At 42.0% G+C, this 13,816-nt stretch overlaps 1 protein-coding gene across 1 annotated transcript in view; it reads left to right on the forward strand.

The window, feature by feature from the left end:
• astn1 (astrotactin 1) overlaps window positions 1-13,816 on the forward strand; it is a gene marked incomplete at both ends in the record, with an annotated part of 365,883 nt that overhangs the window by 86,947 nt on the left and 265,120 nt on the right. Inside the window, one exon of the mRNA XM_079173654.1 lies at window positions 13,223-13,372. Coding sequence (XP_079029780.1) covers window positions 13,223-13,372 — 150 coding nt within the window. The remainder of the gene's footprint in view (window positions 1-13,222; window positions 13,373-13,816) is intronic.

Below are 13,816 nucleotides of genomic sequence, written 5' to 3' on the forward strand. Positions count from 1 at the left end.
AAATGGGAGAAAGCACAATGTCAGAGGGAGTGAATGGAGAGGCCCCAGGCCTGCATGCGCATCTCATGCTCATTATTGCTGAGCAGGTGTATAATCATGCCTAATTGGATGTGGACCTTGCAGTATAATGATGATCATGTTGTCTGAATTTGTGGATAAGGTTCATGTTAAAGTTATTGTACTTCAGCTTACATAACAAAGGTTGCCTTAAAATGAAGCCCAGGATTTATTTTGCTAGACGAGCTGGGTGTGATTTAAATATGTGGGTGATAATTCACCCCCACCGCAGTAATAATTGCAGGCGCCATTACTCGAGGGTCCTCCTGTAATTTAAGATAGATAGATGGAAACATGCCAACGCCAACACATAGGGCCTGTGTGGGAACCAATATAACAGCAGAATGAATTCATGCCATCAGAAGAGCGATGGCTTTCTCTCATTGGCTCATTTTCAAGAGAGGGGGAGGATAAGCCGCCAAGCAACGAGACTACATGTTGTTTCTCTTGGTGGTAAAGACGCATTAGTTGATGGTAACTTTATATGTTTGTGCATGAGGCACTGTATTGCCAACGAGTGGATATTTTTACGGCACACATTTTGACCTTTCATAGTGCAGGTGTGACTCCTTGACCCTTCACTAAGCCCCGCCCCCCACTGCTACTCTGTCAAGCTGTTAAAGCTACCTTGGAGAACGCACTCCCGAAATATATATCAATTGTTGGCGGGGGGGAAACCTAAGACGCTATTTCATAGAAAAGCAGTCAGAAGGGTCTCCAACATGTGTTTAAAGGATAAATCCAAGAAGTCAAACTGATTATTCAGCAGAGAAAACTAAAGCTACAGGTCGCAGTGTGAAAGTGAACTCTGGTCCTGTAAAGACTGGTAGGTCTTTAGTCACTGTTCCAATATTAAAAAGCTAAAGCAGCATGTGTAGACATTCAGTACACCTTCTGGAGCTAGCATAGCATAGAGGTGCTAATGCTAGTTCATGATGTCTTTTCCCATGAAAGCATCGGGGATGTTCTGTTATAGAACCATGCTATTTTAAATGTTGAATACTTCAGATGTGCCTGTCATGCAACAACTGAAATACTTTTGCTGCTTAAAATTGTGGATCAATTTCACAAAGTCTATCAAAAGTAAAGTAAGCAAGTAAAACACTTAATTTTCATTCAATCTTTACATTCTATTTATCTTTTTTATATTATTATATATTATCATTATGCCATAGGAAATACGTTTACTTCTGCTTCCTTTGTTCAATACGTTTTGATGTCAATGGTAGAGAAGACGTTCCACTGACATGAGGAGGAGACGCAGGGCAATAGGTACCATCTGTTGGTCCTCATTCAGCTCCTGGAGTCGGTCCTCTCTTCTCTTTGGAGGCTGTCCTTTCCATTTCACCCTCTTTTATATCTTGCAAAAAACTTTTTTCTTGTATCAGATATATATATATATATATATATATATATATATATATATATAGTGGAATAGAATATTATCACTACTGCTGACATTCAGGTTTATCTTTTTCAAAAGGGCAAAAGCATTATTTTGGGTTGATTATTTGCACAGTGTTACAGTGCCAGCAGTAGCAGTTATTCCCGTGACAACGATCTCCGGACACATTTTCTGTCCTCAGCCTCTGAAGCTCAGACAATCGCCGTTTGTTCGCGAACTGACGACACCCACGCTTTGATTGTACTAATATTTAGCAAATATCTATGATCCTGCATTAGCATGTTACAATTATTATGAAGGAGGAAATCTGAGAATATGGAAATGTGTCCAAACATCTTCATGATCTAGTGAGCTATATATATATATATATTTATATGCGTGTGTGTATCCACTGTGTCCACTGTTGTAACAAGAATACTGAGGGAATTTAGTTGTAGCAAACATTCATGTCAATTTTCAGTTTCTTCGCAATTTCTCGCATGGAATAGCTTCATTTCTAAGAACAAGAATAGACGGCGAGTTTCACATGAAAGTTCTCTTTTTCTGGCCATGTTGAGAGTATAATCCAACCCACAAATGTGATGCTCCAGATACTCAACTAGCTCAAAGGAAGGCCAGTTTTATACCTTCTCTCACCAGCAGAACTGTTTTCAGCTGTGCTAACATATTTGCACAAGGGTTTTCTAATCATCAATTAGTCTTCTAAGGCCATTAGAACACTGGAGTGATAGTTGCTGGAAATGGGCCTCTATACACCTATGTAGATATTTCATTAAACACCAGATGTTTCAACCTAGAATAGTCATTAACCACATTAACAATGTATAGAGTGTATTTCTGATTAATTTAATGTTATCTTCATTGAAAGAAACAGTGCTTTTCTTTGAGAAATAAGGACATTTCTAAGTGACCCCAAACTTTTGAACGGTAGTGTATATATATGTGTGTGTGTATATATATAGGGCTTCAGCCTCAAAGAATTGGGCTTAATACCTTCATATTAACGTTGATGGTTATCACATTCAGTGCATTGTTCTCCTCTTTTACTTGTAAGAGTGCTCTGCCCCTTTAGAAACTCATTGGCTTGCTGAAAAACCTGGAAGTGAAGAAGAGTTTGATTTGAACTAAAACTGTCCTCAACCAAAGAAATCCTTAGTCGACTAACATTCATATCATTTTGTCTAATCAATTGGTTGAGTTAATCGACAGATCTGTAAAACACAAAAGCTCCACTTTAAATCTTGTCTACCAGAGATGTGCCCTCAGGTTTCTTGGAGAAAAGTAATTCAGCATGAAAAAACACGTTAAAATGGACTAATCAACCGATTAGCCGACTAATCCACACCGAGGGCGTCGCCCTAGTGGTAAAAATAGCATCAAATAGTACAAGTGAACTGCAGTCAATGAGAGCCCTGAAGCCCCGCCCCTGCTGCTGCACAGGGCGTTATTACTTCATGCTTTGTTAATAACATTGAACGCGTCACGTGTCCAAATTGCACCAACCTCGACACTAAAGTGTGGCGGATAAACGGTTCCTGAGATATGCAAAGGACACACAGAGAGAGATCCCACGCTTTATTGTGTGATTTGAGTCAGTAGCACAAGGTGTGTTTTCTTCATCGTACATCCTGCTTCGTACACTCAGAAGTCAGTTTGTGTCTTCACACACGTGGTCGTCCATGTTGCTGTGTGTTGATGAGTCCCCCTCTGTCAGCATGGCTTGTCATTCTGGTGTTATTACCTGCTCTCTCACTCCACACCAGCACCCTTCCATATTTATAGAGCTGTGGAGCACTGGACATAATATTTTATTCTTTTGCTTTATAAGAGGCACTTGTGCCTGCTGCGCATGCGAGTCGCGGGCTAACATCATGCGGGGAATACTTAAGAAGAGCCCCGTCTCCTTTTCACAGGAGTGAGCGAGCGCAGCACCTTTCGGCTCTGCTTTTAATCGTGAAGGCTGACGGATACCCGCTGTGTGAGATTTCGTCTTAATTCCTCAGGAGGCACTTTCATTCTCCTCCGTAAACCAGGGATTATATTTCAAGTGCCATTTCCGGTAGGAGCGTTGAAGGCAGCCCTGCTGATAGAACTTGACTGCATGTATGCACCAAGCTGGATCCATGAGCCCTGTGGAAAGCATCTCATTTCACACTAATTGGACATTTTCCAACTATACGGTGGTAACCTTTCATATGGTTGTCTTTTGTCTTCGGTACATTTCTTTAATTTCGTTTTGACTTATTGCTATAAATGTAATTTCAAATGCAGATCTCCATGTTAGGTCAGCTTCCACTCACCTCAGAAGCGGCGAGGTAGAGTTTTCTTTCAACACTTTTCCCCTCGTGCATCACAGAGGAAAAAACACTTTTTAAGTCATTCCAGTGTAGTACTATTACAATGTAGCCAACAGCCCTCTTATGTTCTCTCCTCTCTCAAACTCAAAGCTGTCCTTGCTCTGCTCTATTCAGGTGTGTTAGAGCGCCACTCCAAAGCCTCATTTCCTAAAGTTGTTAGCGTGAGAGTTTTAATGAGATACTGACCCCGATAAGGTTTGGTTCGTGGAGGTATTTGCTGTAAAAGTACAGAGCACAAACAATAACCATGTCTACAGTTTGAAAGTGTTCTCACAGGCCTTGAAATAAAGACACAAAGCAACCAAAAAGCTTGTGCCAACAGAAAAATGTCATATAATATCGCTGTACATAATGGCTTTAACCTCTCGAAAAAATTGGCTTTGATAAAGTGAAGTATGCCTGAGAAAATCAAGGTCAGCTGAGGTCAGCCACCGTCAATTCTGATTTTGGAAGTAGCACAAATAGCTGTTTTATTGGACTTTTATATACTATATAACTATATATTTCACTTCTTTTATCACTAATAGTGTTCAATCTATCTAATACAGCAGTTTTGGCATCATTTTAAGAGCTTTGGCTGTATAAAAATCTGTAAAATATGGCTCATTTTCGTCAGAATTTGAGTTTTACGTGATGTATTTGAACCTTACTAAAGCCTGTGATTGGCCGATTTGCGCATGTGACATATGATTTGAACCGGAAGAGTGTGAGGAGTGTATGACGCGATCTTCGAGTTGTTTGACAGAATTTTAAGCCAATAAAATAATCGAAAACCGTGATCCGCCCCCATGGGTCAAACCCATTGGCCAAAACTGAAATAGGTCAAATGTTAGTTACCCTAAGTTAGATTGATCCCAATGTCTTCAGGAAACAGTTCAGAGCCGCCACAGGATGTTGATAGAACAGTAGGACCCGGGGAAATATGCCTTTGTTTTCATCAAAACAGCACAAAGGTAAGGAGTTTATGAAATATTAGCGGTGAAGCTGGTTTGTTGTTCTGGTGCTTGTTTGCTCACAGCTCTGTGGTGGTTTCACTTAGATAAATAGTGAAGATATCTTTGGATTCAGTGTGTTATTGGCGTGTTTTCTGCTATTTCGGTTTTCCGTGTTAGCATTTAGCTTCTTCTTATTAGCGCCTACCGGAGTGTGTGGTCGGCTCAGCAATGGCGAAAAAAGAGTGATATTGTGGACATTCTTTTAGTTGTTTATTTGAGTTTGTGTAGAATTGTGTTTGGAGTGTGTACACTGGCTTGCAGGATAGTGTTGAACAGAATCTCTTCGTTAATTTGGTATATAGCATGTATGAAGCATTAATAATATTTTTGTATGAAAAGTCCATTCTATGACATTTGGAACAGAGCCTCAGAGCAGAATTGAGACCTTTTGGGCGTTCTCGGGTGCAAGAGGTTTTAATGTTGGGGTGGATATGGACAAGTCGGTGAAATGTATCAACAGTCAGTGTTTTGGGATTCAAGGCTCTCTAGGTTTACTTTTCATTTGTGCTGAAAGGATGAATTGATTGTCAGAAAGTGGATCGACAGCAATCCTTTGACTTAAAGTGAGTTTATGCTCAAACAGATCTAGTTAGTACGATGTGTTGTGTGACCATGCCAGGAATCAAAAGTGTTTGTAGTTGTTCCTGACGGCTACACTGTGAGACTATCCCCAAACGCTGGCGGTCGCTGTACCGAGAGGGACTCGGAGTCGGTTGTACACATGAGAAGTGACAGAAATAGGACTGGAAATAAGAAAATCAACCATCTGACAAGTAGTTCAGATAAGCATACTGGCAGCTTAAGAGTCTACAGCCGCGGTAGGATGACGATGCTAACATGCTGATGTTCAGCAGGTACAATGTGATCATGGTGACCATATGGAGAAAAATCAAATGTCATGACCAAATACCTCAATATCCATATTGTACCAATATTGTTGGGTTGATTATTGGTGCTTTCACAAAATCTTTTTGATAATCATCAGTAATGTGGTTATAATCACAAGGCAAATAATAACAGTCTGGTAAGTCTAGTAAGATGACATCACTTTACTGTAATACGGCCTTTAAAACCAGTAATAGGCAACATTTTGAATACAGAGTGACGGTGGGCTGCACATATCTAACTGCCATGTTTCATTTATATCAATTTAATGGGGATGGCTTTGCTAGATGTGTTTTCCTAAAGAGCAGAGGGCCACTGAGTCACTAATGAACTTCCTTATTGGCGTTGAAAATGGTAATTTCTGGTCTTGAACTTGACACCGTTTTGTTGCTCCTTGTTAAGTGAACTTCATCCTTATCCAGCTTTACAGCGTACATCCATGCCTTTAGTATAGAAGTATTACAAAAAGAACAACATGCCAGCCCGAGAGATCGAGGCAGCCACAAGACGAGACAAAATCTAATGTGAGGAAAACACCATCAAAATACATCACGAGGAAATGTAACATCGTAAGACAGCTCTTTTTTTAAGAACTTGATGTTTGTATGTGTCACATATTATCAAAATGTCCCTGCATGATGAATATTAAACTATTGTGCCTCACTTTAAAAAAGCTTTGCTCTGATCTCCTTAAAGGGCAGAACTGATCTGCTAGTACGACATATTAATATTACTTTCCACTTTCACTGAGTTCAACCTTTTAAGCAACTTCAGTCCTTTTGTGCAGGAAACCAGCAAAAACACATGTGTGTGGACAGACACAGATCTGATATAATAGAATGCATAGTTCTACACTGTGATGGCCGTCGGATCAAAAGGTTTTAATGGGTGTCAATGGGGAATTTTTTATTTTAGATTTATTATATGAGCTTTGGTTAAACCTACACCATTTACAAAATGTAAATAAAAAAAAAATCACACCCTTGCAAAAATGTACGTCATATACATCAACACAGCCAATATGTTTGAAAAGTGTAAAACTAAAAAGCCAAACTTGTTGCTAGTGATGCACAGGAGTCTACTAAAGTTCTTTTGTAGTTCTTGGTGAAGAAGTAGCTCTGTCTGCCCCCGATCACTGCATGGAGATCATTTCACTGCAGCTTTTTAATAGCACACTGAATAATGTTCCAGAGGACTTTGTTCCCTGCCAGTAAACATATCCGGGGGGGATTGTGCAGTGAATATTGCTTTGTTATTAAATCAGTCGTGTGAAATGCTGCTGAAACAATGGTGTCATCAAAAAGAAAATCTGCCTCCCCACTTGTGAAGTGAAGCAACGGCAACATCTGCGCCGTCAGATAGTCACGGCTGCCAATAATATTTACACTACGCATTCATTTCTTCTCAAAGCGACAGTATGAGGAGCTGATGAGGCTGCTGTCATGAGAAAGTCCTTCTCAGTCTGCCACATTGTCGTTACTGCCAGCAGTGTTTTCATTCCCACGTCATTTCTTCTGTTTTTTCGGAGGGATCTTCTCCAGTTTAATCAAACGCCGCGTCTTTGTCTGGGATCAGCTCTTGTCGCTGTGCAATGTTAGCTCCAGTTTTGTTTCAGTTCACACACACACGTCCCGCTGAGGCAGCAAATCTTTGCTGCTTTGATGGATTTTCCCCCTCACTTTGTGATTTGCAATCCGCTAAACACTTGTAAGACAAACCTCAATACATGCCCTCTAAATACAGCTAATGCCTCTGCTGAATCACACTGAAACGCAGTACAGACAAGTTGTATTGTAAGAGCAGTTTTTGTACCTCGTCCTTAGGATCATATCGTAGCTTTAAATGACGGACCTATTCAAGCTCTATTCTTGCCTCCTACATTTACTATCTCACCCAAGTGCAAAATGGACAATGATTAAATGCTTTAAGTGGGATTATCATCCCAAACAAACCTTCTTTTACATTTATTCTGCTTCTTTTCCCCCCAGTTGAGTAGAATTGTTCATGAAGGCTTGTCTATGAGCATTTTATTTTTTTTTAAATTTGTGATACATCAAAATAAAATGTAATCCACCAGACAAAATACGTTTACCTTGAAATGTTATTCACAATGTAGAACGATGAATGTCGAGCGGTACGTTCACAAGCCCTCATCTTTTTTACACTACTAGATTAAGGAAATATTCTGGCACCTCTCCTTGTAAGTCATCGTAAAACACATTCAAACTCAGCAGAAACACAATAAAACGCAACAAAAACCGTAATTCCAACAATCACCAACTTGGTTGAAGTTAACCCTTGACTCACAGTTAGCTGTATACATCTGCTGTCGCTCTGTGATGTCATTATACGCTGTCACTCGTTCATCGGAGGCAAACCACTAAAAGTAAACCACTAAAACCGTCCCAAATAAACAAAACCAAAAGAACAATCTGCCATCTACCAGCAGCCAATATATTGGTGACCCTGTATTCAAAACAGAGCTGTCAATATGCCACATACTTAAATATTATTTTTGATGTACAACCAGCTGCTGGTTCCCACTAATCAGGTCTAACATGTAACTTTATAGTTTTCACTATTCCCTGACATTTGATAGACTAAAGGATTATTCAATTAAAAAACAATATCTGAGTTACTGTTACATCTATGACACCTCCCAGTATATACACTACAGTATATTTTTGTCCATATATATTGCAAATGTAAAAGACTAAAGCATTACATGTATTCAAAATAATCCCAAAATATCAGTTCAATCAGGAGAGACTTGTTTTATAGTTTAACAATGATTTATTACACATGCAAATATGAAAAGTGCAAAGTCTTTGGCGATTGGACTCCATCATGAAGTACTATCACCGAGGGTAGGGATACTGCGGTCCAATAGGCCTAATCCCCCAAAAGAAATGTATTTATATAAATAAATAAATACCTTACTGCTGTGGTGAATTTCCTAAGAACATAGAAAATTAGTCACGAGGGAATTCAAGGCTAGAACGTGAGTGAGTAGATGTTAGACCAGAGGTAAGAGGTCAAGGTTAGTCAAAGCCAAGGATAGAAGAATGTCACGAAGAACTGCAGACTAGGACAGGTTAGACCGCAGATACAGGATAGTGCGGGTCTAGATAGCCCATAGTGAAGTATGGTAGGATTTCAACAGATCCCGAAATATATGGTGGGTCGGCCCTGCGGAGGGCCCGAGCGCAGGACGGGATAGGTGAGGGTCAAGCTAGACCGCAGACAAGGATATGTTGGGTCAGGTTAGACCGCAGCTTAGGATAGTCGGGGGTCACGTTTAGACCGCAGCGCAGAATAGGGGGGTTCAAGGGAGAACGCAGAACAGCACGGTTGGGGTCTTGCTGCCTCAGCACAACCAGACCGGGCCACCCGGGAAACTAGAACGTATGTCAAGCTTTTGACAGGTCTCACAACATTCGGACCGCGAAACTAGAAATGTTGTCATTCTGACTGAGAAACTAGAAATTGTGTCCTTGGACCGGTCTCTCTTCACTTGGACCAGGAAATGAGAAATAGGGCACCTCAGACCCATCTTTCTTTTGGGAATGGAAAGCGGTCCCGTCGGTCCAGGAAACAGACACGTTAAGCCAGGTCACGGTCACCTAGGAAACACAGTCACGATAAGCCAGGTCACGTGAGACCAGGAGATTGAGAAAGTGTTAGACCAATCAGATGGGGAAAACGGTCGAGTCACACCAGAGGAAAATAGAGTACGGTAAACACAGCAGGGAGGGCACGGTATTATACCGTGATGAGAGACTATCCATTAGCACGCTAGAGAAATATCTTTAGTGTTATTAGAAGGAACATTTTCAGAAGGATATAATGCTATCCCCTGCTATGAGCCGATACTAGTAATATGACCTATCAATAATATAACAATCGACGTGAACATGTCACCACCACCAGTTATATACATTCCTTACCGGATTTTAAGGCTTCAATGATCTTGCTTCTCAAGGATGGTGTTGAGATCAGAGTGGACGTAAGACTTTAAGGCAGAGGATGACCAACGACCCAATTTTGTAGGGTAGTAGAGGAGATGCCTTGGTTAGCTGCTGAAGTAGCGGCCCTATTCTAAAAAGAGTGCCCAGAGTGTAGCTGAGGTGAGAAGTTGAGTCTAGTGAGGATAACCTCCAACTGCTACCACGTTTTGGATAAAGGAATGTTACATGGGGTAAGAATAGTGTAGCAACTAATAGGTCGTACCCAGAGGTACTTAAGCATGGATTTGAAAGGGCAAAACCCAGTCTATCTAAGCCACAACTACTGTGCAGCACCGCCGCATTTGGAGTGTTTAAGCCATGAGTTACCAGCCAAGTCACGTACCAATTAGACCACAATGGTGTGAGTCCAACAGACTTGAGAGCCAATGTCTTATACCGTGATGCGAAGATCCACTGGCATAGAATGCGAGAGGTAGCTTTAGAGATAATATAAAGAACATTTTGCATGAATGAGATAATGCTATTGGACAAATTAAATGACATGCAAAAATGCCGGAAACAAAGTCAACATGACACCACCACCAGTTATATGCATCACTTACCGTACACATTTTTAAGGCTTTAATGAGCTTGAGTTACCCTTTGAGTCTAGTAAACCACAGGCCTTGACAGAACCCCCCCAAAACCCGTGGATGGCCTGCATCCGTGTCGACGTTTTAGTAAATCAGCGAAAATCACCAGCTTGTTTGTAGAATGTTACACCATTCCAGTGACTGCACAGCGATCTGACACACAGGTCAGCGCAGCACCTGTCATCAAGGTAGATTGTGCATCTTAGGAAAAGGAAGATGCCATGTCCAACGAGCAGGAGAGGAAAAGCGCATCCCTAGGGGAAGAGCTTCAATTGAGGCGATTAGACTATGTATAAATGTCCAAGTATGTTTTGCCACTAATCCACCTTAACCAATATGGACAGACTCTTACATGTCCATTCCTCCCCTGCAGTTTAACCCAGTGTGTTTCATATGTCCAGAGACCATTACGATTATACAAAGCAGCCAGGTGAAGCGCCACTAAGCAACATCTTTTGAGCAAACGCACCCACTCACTCCAAAATAGAGGTACTGATATGAGCTACGAGCCCAATAATCAGAATCCTATCGCATGATTTCACTGCCCAACTATGATGTAAAAAGAGGAATAGAGCTGAACCAAGTGGTTTAAACCACAAATAACGTTGCTGCACACAATCCTCTTTAAGATACGCTGTAATGTCATACTTTCCTTTACATCGCATCACCATGATTGCACTGAATTCTAACACTGCGTAGCGATACAGTTCCATTAAATTAGGTACTTTATTTTTTAAGATGAAAGTTCTTAAAAAGCTTCTGTTATGTCATTTAAACTATAAAAGCAACCCTTACTTACCTGACATATTCCTTCGACTTCTTGATTTAATAATCAGCTGCTGGCTACATACAAACGTTTATACAACTGTTGGGCTACGTCCATTATATGGGACTAAATTATCACGCACTTTGATGTTCCGGACCTTTGCATGAGGAACTCTCAAATTGGACTTTGTAGAACTCTACTTCAATACCCAGCTCTATGCGTTATTATTGTCTAAAACACCAGAGGCGTACAAACAACATGGCTGTGAAGAATAAAAGACGAGTGTTACTCATAGATATACCCATAGAATGTTGGTATAGCTAACAAGCCATGAACCAACCTCCACAATGCCGAGGAGGGATTGTAGCCAGCTGTAGCCTCATATTCATGAACTACTTATCGCCTTAGCCAAGCCCTGTTAGGAAAGAAGTAAAGTATTACATGTATCATAAAGAAACAAAGGTTAAATATCCTGTAAACTATTGGATTTGGCTGCCAAACATTTACTCAAATTAAACCCTGCTGTTCTGAAGCATCTCAAACGAATTGGCCCATCTCCTATAATCCCCAGACATGTCAGTGTTTTATCAGTGCACTATTTGTGATATACCATTGATCATGAGCACAGCCCGTGCCAGATTGAATTCGGAGGTGCATGACCAAACCGTGACCACTTGCGGGCCTACCCGCATCACGCGCCTGCCGTGATTACCTGCCTCGAGTACACATCGCGCCCTTCACTACGGAGATGATAAACTAAGTTTAACTGCTGCTTAGTTGTGTTTATTCCCGCTCATAATGATTGTAGTCTCGTGAACGCGCTTCACTTCCACTACTGGAACAGGCGCTATCATACTGATTAAATGAGTGATGCTCCGGAGCTCCAGACGTGTGTCAGACCCATGATTTCCTCATTTGTCGGTAAATGACGAGGCACGGAAACAAAGTCTCTGTTAAACCGCGAGGAGCCTGAACTGTCCTGTGGAGCTCATTTAACATGGCTACTGGTTGCCGCATGGAGTCCTGGTGGCGCCGATGTTAATATAATAGAAGCAGCATCGTTTACCAGAGATTGAAGACCAGCATCGACGGAGTGGATGAAGCTACCCAATGGAAATTACGGTGTTGTCTGCAATGGAGGCCAGGAGTTGCTGGTGGGGAAAGAGTACGGGACGCGACTCCGCCCGCGGAGCTCGGGATGAGCCTGATTCTTCCGGTGCGCCCACCGGCGATGGATCGACTGATCGCGAGTAACTGATAGCCTTACTCGGATACCACCGCGAACTTCTAGCTGAGCCAAGAGGGCCTCTTGCTTGTCTGTGGGGAGCTGCTGCGCCGCGCTGGGCGAGTGCTCCTGCGCCGGCCACCTGGCGGGCTGAATGCCGACTCTTCCAGAAACGATCAAAGTCGGGATCCGTCATTGTCTCATTTACCCACAACTAGATGTTTAAAGGGGTAAGGGGAATTGTTTCGCCTCGCGTCTGCTTAGCTGAAATGACAACTGACAGCAGCAGAGAGAACACTTTTAAAGTTGACCGCACAGATATGATTGGCTTAAGGAAACTGTGCCGCATCTGGTTGCATAGTTAAAAGTGCACGCCCCCAATCAGCTGATAGAGTAATTACAAGGAGAGGAGAGACAGAGATTACCCGTTAGTGAGCTCCATTTGTCATCCACTGTGGATATTTAAAACAGTGAAACTTTGAAGGTTCAAACATTTCTGTTTTGTAATAAACTGCCCAGCCTGAGGTACGATTCACTCAAACTGCACTCAGCAACAAACCGTTCACTTATCCAGCACAGAGCAAAGTCAAGGAGCTGCATTGTGTTCAAGTCTGATGATCACAGTTCCTCTTATATGGTTTCAGTCAAGGATGGATGATATCGTCTTCTGGCTGGTTCAGTGAATGAAGTAGCTCAAACAAAAGACATTAACCTACATTTCAATTATTGATTGAAGGACATTTTTATGATCTGTTCCAACTGCTGAGTCCAGCAGCAGCATCACTGGCTGCCCTTTCTCTGACATCCACCATGAGGCAAACTTAAGGGCAAAAACCTCCCCACCATTGGTCCAGACCTTTTATTTCCCCCTCTCATTGTAGGTGTATCTTTTATTTCATTTCTTCTTCTTTTTTAATGTTTGAATCCAACAGCGGGTTCAACGTTCTTGAACCCAGACGGGGACTCTGGAACGGAGGCAGACAGCGAGCCTCAGCTGGCCTTTTACACCGACCCAAACCGCAGCCGCCGCCGGAGTCGAGGTATGAGAAATGGTAACGCCAACAGCGCGTGGGGCTCAGGGGGTAAGGACGACTCGCACACCCACAGACAGTTTATCCCGCCGTCTGATGGTATTACCTTCGCCATGACGCATGACAAGTAACCTTTGCAGTGCATATAGCAGATGGATGGCTCCATGGTGTTGTGTGCACTCATGATTGTGCCCCCTTTTCAAAAGCACATACATGGAGTTTGTGTCCACGGTGTGCTGTGTATGTACATAGCTGTGTGTGTTTGGAACAGTTAATGTGAGCATGCAATGCTGATCTCAATCTTGTTGACTGGAATCAAACAAGTCGACGAGATCAGACGTCGATCTAACTCCGTATTTTTGAAATAATATTCCACGCAAATATTGTTTCTCAGGAGGAGCCTGTGCACATGTGTCAGAGTGATGTGGTGCAGCACGCTTTGTCCGTCAGCATGCCGCGTCCTCACAGCTTCCACGTACAGTAACGGGGTGTGGG

The sequence above is a fragment of the Pholis gunnellus genome, assembly GCF_910591455.1.
Source record: "Pholis gunnellus genome assembly, chromosome: 14".
NCBI lineage: Eukaryota > Metazoa > Chordata > Actinopteri > Perciformes > Pholidae > Pholis > Pholis gunnellus.